This window comes from Aspergillus caelatus (assembly GCF_009193585.1).
Source record: "Aspergillus caelatus strain CBS 763.97 unplaced genomic scaffold BDV27scaffold_305, whole genome shotgun sequence".
Lineage (NCBI taxonomy): Eukaryota > Fungi > Ascomycota > Eurotiomycetes > Eurotiales > Aspergillaceae > Aspergillus > Aspergillus caelatus.
Window position 1 is genome coordinate 25,044 of NW_022475568.1, and position 14,519 is coordinate 39,562.

The 14,519-nt window shown below is 50.0% G+C and overlaps 8 protein-coding genes across 8 annotated transcripts; 3 read left to right on the forward strand and 5 right to left on the reverse strand.

Moving 5' to 3' along the window:
• Window positions 1-321: 321 nt before the first annotated feature.
• Window positions 322-1,189, reverse strand: BDV27DRAFT_163239 (40S ribosomal protein uS9; the record flags this gene model as incomplete). Its single annotated transcript, XM_032073520.1, has 4 exons — window positions 322-612; window positions 679-750; window positions 1,027-1,049; window positions 1,144-1,189. 4 exons carry the CDS (start codon window positions 1,187-1,189, stop codon window positions 322-324), a joined length of 432 nt encoding a protein of 143 aa, XP_031921885.1.
• A 234-nt stretch (window positions 1,190-1,423) lies between these two features.
• On the forward strand, window positions 1,424-2,534 carry BDV27DRAFT_137093 (mitochondrial 54S ribosomal protein uL13m). Its single transcript, XM_032068922.1, has 3 exons — window positions 1,424-1,527; window positions 1,690-2,050; window positions 2,178-2,534. The coding sequence occupies exons 1-3, from the start codon at window positions 1,507-1,509 to the stop codon at window positions 2,294-2,296; spliced, it is 501 nt and encodes a 166-aa protein (XP_031921886.1). The 5' UTR covers window positions 1,424-1,506; the 3' UTR covers window positions 2,297-2,534.
• BDV27DRAFT_137096 (urate oxidase) lies at window positions 2,535-3,778 on the reverse strand. Its single transcript, XM_032068923.1, has 3 exons — window positions 3,513-3,778; window positions 2,804-3,450; window positions 2,535-2,739 (listed from the first exon to the last, which is right to left on the reverse strand). The coding sequence occupies exons 1-3, from the start codon at window positions 3,647-3,649 to the stop codon at window positions 2,615-2,617; spliced, it is 909 nt and encodes a 302-aa protein (XP_031921887.1). The 5' UTR covers window positions 3,650-3,778; the 3' UTR covers window positions 2,535-2,614.
• A 246-nt stretch (window positions 3,779-4,024) lies between these two features.
• Window positions 4,025-4,595, reverse strand: BDV27DRAFT_63429 (uncharacterized protein). Its single transcript, XM_032077155.1, has one exon. The coding sequence runs from the start codon at window positions 4,485-4,487 to the stop codon at window positions 4,170-4,172; it is 318 nt and encodes a 105-aa protein (XP_031921889.1). The 5' UTR covers window positions 4,488-4,595; the 3' UTR covers window positions 4,025-4,169.
• On the forward strand, window positions 4,025-6,388 carry BDV27DRAFT_137097 (MFS transporter). The gene is made up of 5 exons (XM_032068924.1): window positions 4,025-4,552; window positions 4,607-4,749; window positions 4,807-5,462; window positions 5,534-5,636; window positions 5,693-6,388. The coding sequence occupies exons 2-5, from the start codon at window positions 4,704-4,706 to the stop codon at window positions 6,208-6,210; spliced, it is 1,323 nt and encodes a 440-aa protein (XP_031921888.1). The 5' UTR covers window positions 4,025-4,552; window positions 4,607-4,703; the 3' UTR covers window positions 6,211-6,388.
• A 1,163-nt stretch (window positions 6,389-7,551) lies between these two features.
• On the reverse strand, window positions 7,552-8,531 carry BDV27DRAFT_63449 (uncharacterized protein). Its single transcript, XM_032077156.1, has one exon. It carries the CDS (start codon window positions 8,373-8,375, stop codon window positions 7,776-7,778), a length of 600 nt encoding a protein of 199 aa, XP_031921890.1. The 5' UTR covers window positions 8,376-8,531; the 3' UTR covers window positions 7,552-7,775.
• A 1,141-nt stretch (window positions 8,532-9,672) lies between these two features.
• BDV27DRAFT_63471 (uncharacterized protein) lies at window positions 9,673-10,719 on the forward strand. The gene is made up of 2 exons (XM_032077157.1): window positions 9,673-10,361; window positions 10,562-10,719. The coding sequence occupies exon 1, from the start codon at window positions 9,829-9,831 to the stop codon at window positions 10,339-10,341; it is 513 nt and encodes a 170-aa protein (XP_031921891.1). The 5' UTR covers window positions 9,673-9,828; the 3' UTR covers window positions 10,342-10,361; window positions 10,562-10,719.
• An 88-nt stretch (window positions 10,720-10,807) lies between these two features.
• Window positions 10,808-12,526, reverse strand: BDV27DRAFT_150137 (uncharacterized protein; the record flags this gene model as incomplete). Its single annotated transcript, XM_032071178.1, has 3 exons — window positions 10,808-10,833; window positions 10,908-11,669; window positions 11,746-12,526. 3 exons carry the CDS (start codon window positions 12,524-12,526, stop codon window positions 10,808-10,810), a joined length of 1,569 nt encoding a protein of 522 aa, XP_031921892.1.
• Window positions 12,527-14,519: the final 1,993 nt, after the last annotated feature.

Here is a 14,519-nt window from a genome sequence, read left to right on the forward strand (position 1 = left end):
TTAAACAACCACACAAAAAAAAAGAAACCCAAAGACATAATATAGGATAACATCCGGATGGCTCTCTTCTCTGAACAGGAAAAAAATATTGGGTGATATTTGAGATACCTGGCCTATACTAAATCCAGCATCGACAGAGCCAGTAGTATCGCACCATAACAATTCCACCCCAGCGACAACCAGATCCGAACCATAACCGATTGCCCTGGAAGCACGCTCCAAATCTCCTCCCCAGTACACCTGATAGATACCATTCCGCGTCCTTTTTTGTATTCCCGTCGGTCGTCCGTAAAATGGGTCTTTTTTTGATTTGAAGGCCGTTTAACGGTAGGATTTCTGGTACCTGGCGCGGGCACCGCGACCACCGAACTTCTTGGGCTCCGTGCGACGGTTGTCGGCAACGAGCAGTGTGCGGTCGTACTGGACAAGAGCCTGCTTCAGCTGGTTCTTGGAGTGCTCATCGACGTACTTCTGGTAGTAGGCGACGAGGGACTTGGCGATAGCCTGACGGATGGCGTAGACCTGGGAAGTGTGACCACCACCGGAGACGCGGACACGGATGTCAACACCGGCAAACTTGTCGGCACCGACGATGAGGAGAGGCTCGTAGACCTAGATTTCATGCATCAGGTGGGGGTTGTTCCGTTTGGGTTGTTCATTTTCCTTGATTTGGCGTACCTTGAAGCGGAGGATCTCAGGCTGGACCAGAGAGAGGGGCTGGCCGTTAACCTTGATGAGACCCTTGCCTTGCTGTAATGATTCTCAGCATTTGTTCCTTTTCCATAAACCGTTTCTTGCAAAAATCGAAATAGCAGAGCGCATGTCGCCGGTTCAAAACATCATTCAATCACCATCCTCTCTTCTTTCTTTCCGATGAACACTCTTCCCCTCCTCTTTGAATATATCGTAATGTCATGTCTTTTCTTTTCTCCGTTCTTCCATTCCACTCGAGCGATAATTTGTCCCCGGACGACCATACACAGTGCGACAGGATAGACAGAAAGAAAGAGAAAATTGGTTGCATACCTTGCAGTGGGCGACAGCGGTAGCTATAAAAATTCAAGTCAGCAATTTTATTTCTTCCCGCAAACACCCCCTTTCAATATAGGGAAAAAAAAATTCCCATCAGGCACAAATTCTTACCCGTCTTCTTCTTGCCGAAGCATTGCACACTCGGGACGGAAGCCATGGTGATCGAATGGCCCTGATCGGTGTCGGGAAGGGGAGTGTGGTGAAGTTGTCGTCGTCTTCCTGTTATTCGAATCTGCGGTGATGGGGTTCAGAATCCGTGCGGGTGACTTCGCTTAGTGCGACTCCGCTAGGGCTTGCCGCTGGTCACGTGTCACGTGATGCTCCGCCGGGGCGGCTGAAGTTTGGGTCTCCATCGGAGGTCGGGATAGAGACTTGCTTTGCGCGATTGTTGGTTTGATTACCGCGGGGACGGGTTAATTGTGTTTCTTTTTATAGTTCTTGGGTTTGTCTTGATCGATAGAAAGAACTGTCACCATGTCGCAGACTGTTGGAAAGGTAATTAATTCCTATCAGTGGTCTCTTGACCTTCCATTATCAATGTCTATGTTTGTTTCTACCGGAACCTCTCTGCGATGACATATCTACATTGCAGCACATGGATTGAACCCTTCCATCGGACCGGAACTTACTCAATGCTAATACCTTGGATTGATATAGACCCGTCTCGCCTACTCTCGGGCCTGGCACCATGTCGACGTCGGCACCGACCCGCGCAGTCTCGGCCGGCTTGCTTCCTCCATCGCCCTCTTCCTGATGGGCAAGCACAAGCCTATCTATGATCCTTCCACCGACTGCGGTGACTATGTCGTCGCTGTGGGCTGCCACGATTTGAAGACCACCGGCAAGAAGCGCTCCCAGAAGCAGTACTACACGCACACGACTCGCCCCGGTAGTCTGCGGACCATGACGATGGACAAGATGTTCGAGAAATGGGGTGGCGGTGAGGTCCTACGACGGGCTGTCAAGGGCATGCTGCCCAAGAACCGGCTGCGGGAGAAGCGGTTGGCTAGACTGAAGAGTATGTCTATGTTTTCCTTTTACATGATTACCTACCTTATGGGGAATGGTTTTTGGTCATCGGCGATGGAAGTGATTGGGTGTTTCAACGATTGGAAGATGGATTGCTAACGACAAATACGATATAGCTTTCGAGGGTCTGGCTCATCCGTATGAGGAGAACATTGTCAAGCACGGGAATCAGTCGGTGATTGCCAACTTGCCGGAGGTGAAGGAAGCGTTTAAGGAGGCCAAGACCCAGGCATAGTTTTTTTTTTTCTTTTTCCCTTGGGTCATTTCTCGATGGTCTATTGTATTTCTTCGTCTGTAATTTTATGTCTCTTCCTGTTTATCTGCTAGCGCATGGGTGGGAGTTCTTTTGATCTGTTCTGATACAATGTTTGGGCTTTTCGTTCCTGCTCCCGGAAGATGCTTCCGGGAGATTGTTACTTGCATCTACACATATACGGTGCATTTGTACTATACGAGCCGAAGTGGAAGTAAAAACAAGTGAATGAATGCTATACCCTATCCCAGACTATATACAGTTTGCCTTGGAAACTCCGGAACGTGAGAATCATGTAGTTTACAATTTAGACTTCAGAGAGGACCGTCCAACGGTACACTTGATCAGACCGTTGGGGTCCGACTGAGGAGCGAAGACCTCGGCATTCTTGCCGGTGTTCTGGAGGCCCTTGTGCCAGCTCAGGTCTAAAGTTTAATTCGTTAGCGACAGCTTCAAAACAAAGTATACCGGAAATTGCGCAAAACCTACCAATCTCGAAATAGTGCTTGTTAGGCAACGAGTACTCGACGGTCTCGACCAGCTGCTGGCGCGCCAGGATCTGCTCTGCCATCTTGTACATGGTGTTCTGCACGCTGGCACTGTTATCCTCGGCAAAGGTCTTGAGGGTGATCTCGCGAGCAGCGGCCCAGGTAGCATCGAACTTGGACACTTGCGAGCGGACCTCATTGAGTCCACTGAAGTTCTTCCACTGCCAAGAGGCATCCACATCGGTGCTCAGAATACGGTCCCAGGTCTCCTTGAGGGTGGTGTACTCGTCACGCAGGAAGCCCCAGAACTGGGAGTTGGTGCTCTTCAGGACGGTCAGGCCGGACAGAGACGACTTGATATCGATGCCCTTGCCCTCGACCACATCCACCTGCACGTTCCGCTTCTCCTCGCTGTCGCGGATGAATGAGTGCGGGTGGGGCTTGCCGTCAATGTCCATCCGAGACCAGCGGTGGCAGACGATGTTGACGTGAGCGGCATGGATGTGCTTGTACTTCTCAATGAAGTGTGTGCCGAGGATGGAGCCGAACAGCTCGGGAGGGTTAACGGGGTTCTGTTTGGCGGTAATGTAAATGGTGTTCTTGATGGAGTCGGTTGCGACAATGACACTGTTGTCGGCCTTGGTGTAACTGTAATCCTCGGTTGTCAGCCAAACTTTCAAGGGATCGGGTATAGGCCGGAGGTGACTTACGAGGTCTCAATCTCTCCCTCCAGAAGCACACAGACGGTCATCTCGTACACCGTCTGGATACCAGTCTTCTCGTCCTTGTGGACCTTGTAGACGCGGACATTGTCCTTGCCGTAGCGGGCTGCTGTTACTGCGGACATCTTGATGTATAGAATTGGAGGGTATATAGCAGAGGATTTGGAGAAGTACAAGTGGGATTGAGGATCGGGGGCACCGGAAGAAATAGAACTCAGCAGTGAGGTTTTGGAACAAGACAAAGAGGAAGTCACAGGACAATTGTCACCAGCTTTTAAATACTTTGGATCCCGTTTAAATCCCGGAAGTAGGAAAAGAGCGACGGAATGGTCTGATGGGCCTCGTCGGCCACCTCCGAAACCCGCGCTTCGCAACGGGCGCAACCCTCCTTATCTTATCACTGGGCATCTTATCGATAACATCCTTTTATGCTTTGTTGCTACGGAGTACAAAACCACTGAGTCTCCCAGGGCTTCGTCCATGGAGATCGGCGTTTGTTCTCTTAATCCCGGAAATACAGCCGTGGATGGTCTGATCTACATTGATCAAAGGCGCATCACCGACTGAATCATGTCGCAATGGGTTGTCTTTCATACACACCTCGTATCCGTAATGGAATAACATGAAACATCCCCCTGCCTATGGTCAAAGGGGGCAGTGGAATGTTTGCGCACCGATGATTCTGGGGACCCTTTCTTTCCTTCGGTAGGATACGAAATGGGAGGATGTGTGTTCTGCGATTCCACTACTATTGTGTCGGGGTCCAAAAGAGGGTGAGAACACGCTGCGGAGTAAAGAAAAAGAAAAAGAAATAGGAAAAAAAAAAAAAATAAGACACGCAACCTCTTCTCTTTCTCCACCCCCGAAGATCGTTACAACGTCACTCCCGGACATCCACCAGGTACAGATTTGGCGTCCACAAGATGACATCTCTGATCTCCGAACGGTGTAAACGCCCTCCATGGCTCTTACGATATCGCTCGTCGACGGTGTTCATTGTTGCAACAGTATGGACGTCATTGTTCACGGTGAGTGGCTGCGCCCTTGAATTACGCAAAGGAGCAGAGCTAACGACACACAAGGACTACTATCTATATGCCATGGTGAGCGAGGACTTCGGCCGAATTGCGTGTACTTTCACGATGCGCCTACTCACAGCAGCTTCAGATTGTCCCCGTCATGCCAACAGCCCTGGTTGATCGTGCCGGCGTCCCATACCAAGACCGTTCGTGCATCTCCTTCATCTCACATCTGCACGATTCCTTGCTGACTTCTACAACAGGCGAGTACTGGGTCAGTGTATTACTTATGTGCGAAGCCGCCGTCGCATGCATTTGCTGCCCCATATTCGGTTACATTGTTGATGTCTCGCCCACGCGCCAATTCCCTTACCTGCTCGGACTCATCCTCCTCGGCGCATCCATGGTCATCCTCTCAATTGCGCATACAATAGGCTTGTTTATTGTCGCCAGATTGTTGCAAGGCGGCGCGACGGCCATGGTCGCCGTCGCAGGTCTCGCGCTCTTGACAGACTCCGTTTCGTTCGATAATCTCGGCCAGGTGATCGGCTACCTTGGCTCTTCTGTTGCGCTGGGGTTTCTGCTCGGCCCCTTGATAGGTGGGATCCTTTACGAGAAAGCTGGATACCAAGCGGTTTTCGCGATGGCGTTCGCGATCGTCGGTGTGGACTTGCTCATGCGGATCGCGGTGATTGAGAAGAAGGTTGCCCGTCAGTGGCTCCTTGAGGATTCGGAGACGAGTCAGTCAGGGCCCCACGCCGGGGGATATAACACCTTCGCCGGCGCATCAGAACCATCGGATTCCGAGTCACCCAAGTCGAAAAAACCAGCCCTGTTCCTCATTATCCGCCAGCCGCGGGTCATGATTGCGTCATGGGCTCTCCTAGTCCACGGGCTCTTGTATGCCGCTTTCGATGCAGTACGTTTTTCTCCTGTCCCACCAGGTTCCAGGTTACTCCAACAGATACTAACGCAGCCACCACACCCCAGACAATCCCCGTATTCGTCGAAACCCGATTCCACTGGGGACCGCAAGGTGCAGGACTAACATTCCTCCCCTCAGCTATCACCGCGTTCTTCGAGCCCTACTTCGGTAAGATCCAACCCAAGAATGGAAGAAGCCATCGACACTTTCTAACCGCCCCGAAGGCTACCTCTCAGACCGCTACGGTGCCCGCAAAGTAACACTAACCGGCTTCCTCTTCCTCTCTATCCCCCTCGTCTGCCTCCGCTTCGTCGAATTCAACACAACCTCCCACATCGTCCTCCTCATCACCCTCCTCACCTTCATCGGCCTCCTCATGAACCTGTGCGTGCCCGCCCTCTACGTCGAAACCCAGAAGGTCCTCGAGGACATGGAGCGCGAGCGACCAGGCATCTTCGGCAAGAAGGGCGCGGTAGCGCAGGCGTTCGGCGTGCAAACCATGGCACAATTTCTAGGACTCTTTGTAGGCCCGCTTTGGGGCGGGTTTATTGAGTATCGGTTCGGGTGGAAGAATATGTCCTGGACGTTGGCTTTGTTGGCCGGGTTGACTGCTATTCCGATGTTGTGGCTCAGTGATGAGGGTGAGAAGGTGAGGGGAGTTGAGGAGGGGGAAGAAGAAGAAGAAGAAGAAGAAGAAGAAGAAGAAGAGAGGACGAGGTTGCTGAATGGGGAGGGTGCGTAGGGTTCTCTTTTTGTTGGTTTGCGGTATGGATACTCTGTAACATATACATGCATGGTATTTGTATTTGGGTAATTTGGTTCTGGGTGAAGAATAGCCCTAGATACTAGATAAAAGTCGGTATACTACAAGATTAAATCTGGATAGATCTACATATTTAAGGGATATATGTACGAAATGGTGTGTGTGTGTGTGTGCGCGCGCGCGCGCGCGAGAGAGAGAGAGAGCGAGTCCAATATCAAGCCATAGAGTATAGACAGCGCCTTCAAGACTTGAAAAGGGAGTGAGTCTGGACTATTCCTATATCTAATGATCTATACAGTACTAGGTACATACATGTTGAACACACCCGACAATCAATACATCAACACACCAACAACAACTCAAACAACACTTTTCTTCAATGTCAACACAAGGGATCCCTCCAAATGTAACCCTAGACATACCTACCTGTCCGCAGACCCCGAAATGAACTAGACAATTACAGCCTACACAAACCGACAGTAAATCTTTTACCAATCCAGTCCTTATATACATACATAACCATATTTTTTAACGAAGGGTGAGGTGGAGGGAGAAGTTAGGGGTAGTTACCGGGTATGGAGAAGGTGATTTGGTTTCCTAGACGGAGGGGGACTGGATATCACTGATTGCCATGTTAATGCGGTTGGTGAGGTTTATCAGGTCTGGTATTGTTGTTGTGTCAAGACCGTATTCGTGGAAGACTGATTAGGTGAGTGCGTGGAATAAGGGTTATGAGGGTGAAGTCGGGGGAGGGATGCTCTCGGGGCCGGAGATTGAGTGTGAATTGTGGTTCATGAGCCGGATGTGATGTTTTTGGTGGGAGATTCGAGGGTGGATGATGGGGATGCGCCGGCTGCTTCGTAGGTTAACTTCTACTTTGTTAATGAGGGGTCGGTTGTGTCGGGGTTTGGGGATCCCGGGAGATGTGTTGTATTATATGACGCAGCAGGTTCCCTTGTTAGGGGGTTCGGGTGTCTAATCTTATGTAGTGTGATAGCAGTCGTTACGGAGGTTTTGTACCTGGCGTAGTGATTGTTAAACGGTGCCACCATCGTCTGTTCTGCATTCACTATTGTGTTTGAAAGATGATGGCGCATGCGATATGTGGAATTGACAAGACAGACCTCGAGGGAGGAGGTATAAATAAGATTAATGAGTATAAGGAGTTCAGGGGCGTATTATAAGGAAAACCAATCCCTCCTCAAAGCAGGAAAGAAGTCAGCAAATCCACATTCTAGTACTCGACATTTTATCGTATAATCACACTGGTCCATACTCAACCAGACATCTGACAAGGTTGATGGCCAAATCCCATGACTTCATGTACACGTTAGTTCAAAGTATATCAGAATATAATCCAACCCGGGAAAGACAAAGAAGAACGAAAAAGTAAAGGTAAGCTCAGGTAAGACGTTTTCAGTTTCCAGTCCATCCAAAACCCAAACGCCGTTCATGCGCAAACCGAACGCCACGCAAACATTTTGATACCGTAGACGTCATTCAAAAAGATTTGTATACGCAAAAGGCTAAAGGAAAGAGACCAATCACAAGCTCAACTGGTCGATACTTCCTACTCGACCGCTCCCGCCTAATCGGCCGCCGCCCTTCGTCACCATCCCTAATCGATAGAAACGCTCCTCTCCGCCGGGTGTCCTCCCACCAATGTACCATTTCTCCGGCCCGAGAGCGTCTCGGAACCCGCCTGATCCGTTGGAGCTGTCGCTCCCGCGTCGTTGGCGGTCCGGCCCATTGGCAATCGGAATAGGGTTGGATGGAGTTGGCGGGGACGATGGAGCTGGAGGGGTGGCGGATGACGAAGGTACCGGGGAGTCCCCGGCGGGAGACGATTGATTCAGCGGGGATCGGGTATGTGAGTGGGGTCGGGAGTGGGAAGCGGCGGCTGAAGATGAGTGGTGATGATGATGATGATGATGATGATAATGAGTCGTAGAGGCAGCCTCGGAGGACGCCCCTGAGCTGCTTGCCTTGGTTGCTATAGCGCGGGCACTCTGTGATATCTGAGTCGGCGAGAGAGAGGAGGAGGTGCCTGTGGCCGACTGGGAGCCAGCGGCCGAGGCCTTAATCGTTGACTGGGCGCGAAACGCCGCCAAAAAGTTGGCCAAAAATGGACGGTTGGTAGACATCGTGATGAAGACCAGTCGTACGAGGCAGATCGTTAGAGCATGAATTAGAAGCTGGGCAATGGTGTCGCGGTCAGATTGACCACGAACGTCAAGTGCTGTTGTATTTGTATCTTTAGCCAAGAAAGGGTTCCCCGCGGCAGCGACAGGGCTCTCGAGATATAGATAGGATCTGAGTGGAGGTCGGCACAAGGGAAAGAGTTGGCGGCAATGATCCGAATACCGGCGAAGGGTCACTAAGTAACGGTCAAGATCTCAACCGCGACGAACATAACACTAAAGTACCCCTGGACACATGCACGGTGGATGATAGTCGATGACGATCGGCGAGTCTGCGGCGAGGGATTTGAAAAAGAGGACGAAAGAAAATAGGACGCCAGAGTTTGAGGAAACGCATTCAATCCAATCGATTTCTCCGAGGTATCCCGTGGTCGGGGAGCCAATCAGTGGAGGCACATATAAAGAAACTCACGGGTGACGTCTTCCTTCTCCTCTCGTTTTCCGGTTTTTGACTTTTGCTCTGCTTCGTCTTCTTCTTTATGCGGCAGAAGTTAGGAGGTAGTAAATAACATTACTAGTTGACTCTTCTTAAGGCCGTCGTAATCATTAGTCACTGAAAAGAGCACAAACCCCTTCGTACGAATCGGATATCCCAAATCTACTCTCCCGCGGAGGGGAAGTTCACCAGAAGAAAACGTGGGGTTGGCTTTGGTGGCATCTGACAATTCATTAGTCTGTAGTCTGGAACTCCCACTACTCCATACTACATACAACTAGTGCTATCCATAGGGAATTCTCGGGTTCCACTGCCATCCGGGCAAATGGGTCTCAAGTCACTGGACCAGGAATCACATCCTCTATCGAGCCCTTCATCACGGGATACAGCTACTTTACTTAGTAGTCCGACGACTACCCGGGTGGCATGATGAAACCGTGGGACATAGACAGTTATAGTTATTACTTTATTATTATTAATTATACATGTCTCCTCAGGACTCTATGTGATATATCCTACGTAATGAATGGCAGGAGGATACATTGGAACAATAATAATTTTAATAGATCTGTATTTTTATTCTTTTTTAATTCCCTCATTATCCCTTTTAGCTTCGAGAATCTAATCCGATCGGAGTCTATATTCTAATTTTTGGATTCCCTTGGCGTTTTTTTCTGTAATTCCACCCAAATGTTTTCTCCATCCAGCCTGGCCGAGAGGACGAGTTGCCTCACTCCCAACCCAGGACCTGCCATAAACCCCCGCCAGAGAAAAGGAAATGAGACACAATGCAACCAAATAGACACAAGCAAGACAACCGACGTATAACACATCATGGGGGGCTGACCAGGGGCATGTCCCAGCGCACATCAACAGAAGCTCATCGACCAGGCTCTCCAACGCTGTAGGAGGCGCAGGAGCCTTTGCCAACGTCCGCCGGGCAACCCAGCCGCGACACGTATGAAGAAACAGATGGCTACCTTTTCACACAATTCGAGCAGAGATGGAGAACAGAAGACACGAAACGACAACACCAAGCACAGTAAAAAAAACATAAAAAAAAACTCAACAAACATAGATGAACAAAAACACCTCAGTCCAGCTCAAGTTCATATGTCCGAGCAGAACACCTCGAATGTACTTACATGGTTGGTCGGGGGAACGACATGCGAATCGAATCAGAACGGTTGTGAGGTCTATGCAGAACAAACCCGAACGCTGCTGAAGTCGGCCGGCGCGCTCGGGGGTCGACCAGGTAATGAAACAGGACACAATGCGAATCGCAACGAAGAGTCGACAGAGGCCATCCCACGCGAAATCTTTTTGGGGCACATTGCAAGAAAAAATGATGCAAAGCTGAACAGGAATACAAACACAAGAAACACATGCCCAGGTCTATTTGTCGGACGCCGGATAAAAGCCACACACCATCCCATCTACCCACTCATAATGGATGGAAAGAAACAAAACTGAACCAGGACCACCACAAGATTGCACTCGCCGTATAAAAATGCTGACACAATTTTGAAACCCAACAACCAGACACAGGTGACCGTATTTCGTAAAAATAAGAAGAAAAAAAAAACTGTTTGAGTCGAATGCGATCAAGCGAGCAACGCCGGACTGTTTGTGACATAGCCCACACACTTCAGATAGTATTCAGTTCTCGGTCGCGGCGATAATGCAGTCAAAGTGCATCTGCACAGCCGATGCCGAAACGGTGGAACGGCGCAGATTCCATATAGTGACCCGTAAATCCCTATTAGAGTGATCTGGCGCGTGTCTTCAGCAAGCTAGACTCATTGAGATACTTCAGAGGCCTAGTAGTCTTCCGACCAAAAAGAAAAATTTGACTATACAAAGCTCCATCTTGATTTGCACGAACAAAGTCCGAAATCAACAACGCAGTCGACCGTCACGCATTCGTTTCGATTCGCCACTATTGCCTCGCGGGCGGGACGGTACCTAGGTTTTTTGTGTGAGCCAAAGACGACGCCTTGATCGACCGGAAAGATCGTATTAGGATTCATGCGACTTACCATCACCGGCCAAAGTGGTCGAAGCCAAGTAAAGACCGTTCATGCCACCTTCCTGGGGACCACCGGTCGTGGTAGGATAGAATTTCCGTTCGGTATCGACGTGAGCATGGATCGGCTCCTGGCCAGACGCCATGGATTGGGGGAAAACGGGGTTGATGTAACCATCATTCGCTCCGGGCTGAAACATCGAAGTCCAGTCAATTTCGCCAGTGTGATTGGGAGTGGGCCCAGGCATTACTGGGCGCTTAGGGTCTTGGACCACCGGGGGTTTTACCTGTTCATAGGAAGGACGGTCAACACTCAGCTGCTGAGATACATCAGTGCCAGGTTGCGCGAGATACGGGTTCTGCTTGGGAGCCGCCAGCCAGGGGCCTCTCTGATGTGGCTGACCAGCGGGGAACGCGTCATCCGGTTGACCACGGTTCATCCCATTGACCGACGACATCGAAAAGCCCAGAGGCTGCTGATCCGTGAACCCAGGTCGGCCTGAAGCCAGCCCGTTACCGTTCACGGCCCCCTCGCCGTAAGCCGTACCCGGAAGGGCAGTGGCAGGAGGGACGGTACTACTGACTTCATCCTGAACCGGTTTAGCAGGATTCGCAGCTTGAGACCTCTTCAAATGTGCCTGGGGATGCGACAAGTGGGTCGCTCCCGTCGGGTTGCCGCGTCGTAACGAGCATTTCTGGAAGTGGCGCTTCAAAATATCACTACGGGAGAAAGTGTCCTTGCACAGAACACACATGTATGGGCGGTCACCGGTATCTGCGCAGAAAAGCAAGATTTGTCAGCGAAATTAAGAACCCTCGGCGCACTCCAAAATAAGAATTCGGAAACTCACGTCTGAGCAAATGACGCTTCAGATGTTTGGCGTGAAGATAGGTCTTGTTGCAGTGCGGGCAAGGAAATTTTCCATCGGCATCCTTGGCCGGAATTGTGGTGTTCTTCGCCGTGCCATTGACGCCGTTTGCGACTGGCGTGGCGCGTCCCGGAACGCTCGGGAGAATTCCGCGTCGGCCTTGAGAGCCAACCACCTGTGTACGGGGGGGCTCCTTTGCACCGTAGGGCGAGGCACCATTTGCGCCCGCAACAGGATCCGGGTTCATCCAGGGTGAGCCCTTGCCATCTGAGTAGCTGAAAGCACCGGAGGGCATGCCAGAAAAGTCCGGGCGCCGGTCCCGCGGGGGTGCCGGCGCGATTGGCTGCGGATATGTCTGCGCGCTAGAAGCCGGAGGCAGCACGCTGTGAGGTGGAGGATATTGCGAAGGCTGGGGCTGTGCCTGCGGATTGGGGTGGGAGAGGAACGAAGATGGAGGCAGGCTACCCACGGTGGTGTGAGGCATGATAGGAGCAGTAGACGACGCGTAAACATCGTGAGTAGAAGTGGGAAACCTCGACAGATCCGGCCTATACGCCGGCTGGCCCATGTAGGAATGAGGGGCAGGAGATTGGCTGTGATGAGGCTGCAGCGGGGGGAGAGTATGAGGCTGGGACACTGGGTACTGAGGCTGCATGGTGTACTGAGGCATTGGCATACTCGAGATAGTAGTCGGGAGAGGCGTGGAGCCTTGGGGTAAGCTGGTGGATGGGGGCCGCGACGGATGAGATCTGGGATCCATCATGAAGCGGAGAGAATATCAGATGGAGGGGAAGAACAGGGTTGGACTGGAGGTAGAGTTCACGGTGTCCCGATCATCGATTGAAGAACGAGAAAAACCTTTTCGCCGGCTGGTCTTTTGACGAACAGGCAAGCGTGATACGTGTGCTCTCGACTGCCAATTCTCACTGCAAACGAGAAATGGATCACTTTCTGCAGAGTTTTCCTCCTGTAGTTCTTTTCTCTATCCTCGTTCTGGTACGTTTTCTTTTGATTTTCCTCTTCCGACGGAATGAATTCTCCCACTTAACGCGGTGATAGGACGGGGATATGGAGACGTCCGGAGGGTAAATTCGATCGGACAATCAATTCCTCAACCAGCAAACGCTCAAGGATCCTTGCAGTCGATGATGGGGGCGTACAGGAACAAGTGTGACTCCACTGCAGAAAAGAAGTCAGGATGAGGTCGAGATGCTTAATCGTGAATTCCCCACGGTCACCCACCAGGAAAATCGAGTTGTGTGGGAACTTCTTTTTATCCGCACGTTGTCAACAGTCAATGGTCCTGATCCACCAGCGAGGCGGCGTGTATGTGGGTCTCACAACAACCAGCAGTGCTTAGAAGGAAAAAAAAAAGCAGCTAGTGCTTCGCGTCAACAATGCGCGAAAGGGACCAGGATTTTCAGAAAGATACAAAATTTTAAAATCAAATGAGAACTGTCAGGAACAGTGCAGTTACAGGTGCGGAGTCCACAACAAGTATGAAAAGAAAGAAGAAAGGGGGGCGAAGGGGAAAAAGAAAAAGAATTGATAGAATAATAAAAAAAAATTGAAAATTGAAAAAAAAGGTTAACACGGTAAAAAAAAAAAAATAAAAATAAAGATTATTTTTTTTCCAAAACGACAGCACCCAAGGTAGCCGTCTAATCACGGGAATGGAGGGAGGGGAAAGGGGGGCGACGAACGGCGGCGGCGGCGCAAAGTTAAGAGGGAGGGCAGAAAAAATAAGTGTCAGAATTCGGAATAGAAGGTCAAGACACGCTTAGGAAAAGGAGGGAGAGAAGGAAGAGTAAGAAAAAAGGCGATTAGTACTAAACCGATTGAAGAAGGTTGAGAGGGCGGTGACGATCGTAACTCGCGGAGGCAAAAAGCCATCTAGAGAAAATAAAAATAAAATTTTAAAAAAATGTCGAACCAGAAAAAAAATTTATCAGAAGAGAAAAATAAAATCAAATGGTCATGTATTATTTGTTTCTGTTATTATTACGCTGGTCAACACCTAACATTTGGAACAATTACTGCTGCCGTCCACTTGATTCGTGCCTCACTATCCGGGACCCGAGAGTTCAATAAGAGCCGAGTAATCGACATGTTTTGCTGGTATTTTAGGCATGTTAAGGTTTCCAATCATGTAGTATTAGGAACCGTTAACAGGCAAATCTGGTGTTCTACGGTTGAAGATATTGTAAATCTCTGGCTCATCTACTAAACGATCAACTATCTCGAAGTCAAAAGGAATGGTCAAATCATTTGCTCTAGATCAGAAAACGGCAAAGTCGGCTCAGCGGTCACAACCAATTCCGAACATCGACCGGGGGAAGGCAATTTGGTAGGCAGTAGCGCGGCAAGCAGGGGAAAAAGAAAGGATGAAAACACCGTTCCGCCCTAGGCAGATAGCGTCGGTTGGTCAGTTTTATTTTATTTTCCCTCCTTTTTAATTGTTTTCCGAGTTTTCTTAAGGTCTTGTTCGAAGATGACGAAGGTGGTTGGAGGGAAGTTCGGGCGTGTACCGAACACAGTTGTCGGGGAGTACCATAATAGTATCCTTGCCGCATACGGCTACGTAAAAGATACTTGGCAGTAACCTGTCGTTACCGGTTTACACGGTACCTCGAATTACCAACGCAAGCGGACAATCGGTTGGTTAATCGTTCGAGCCAAGAGATTTATTTAGAATCAATAGGAAATCAAAGAATGAAAGGGGAAAGGAAAAGATATGAAAAAAATGAAAAAAAAAA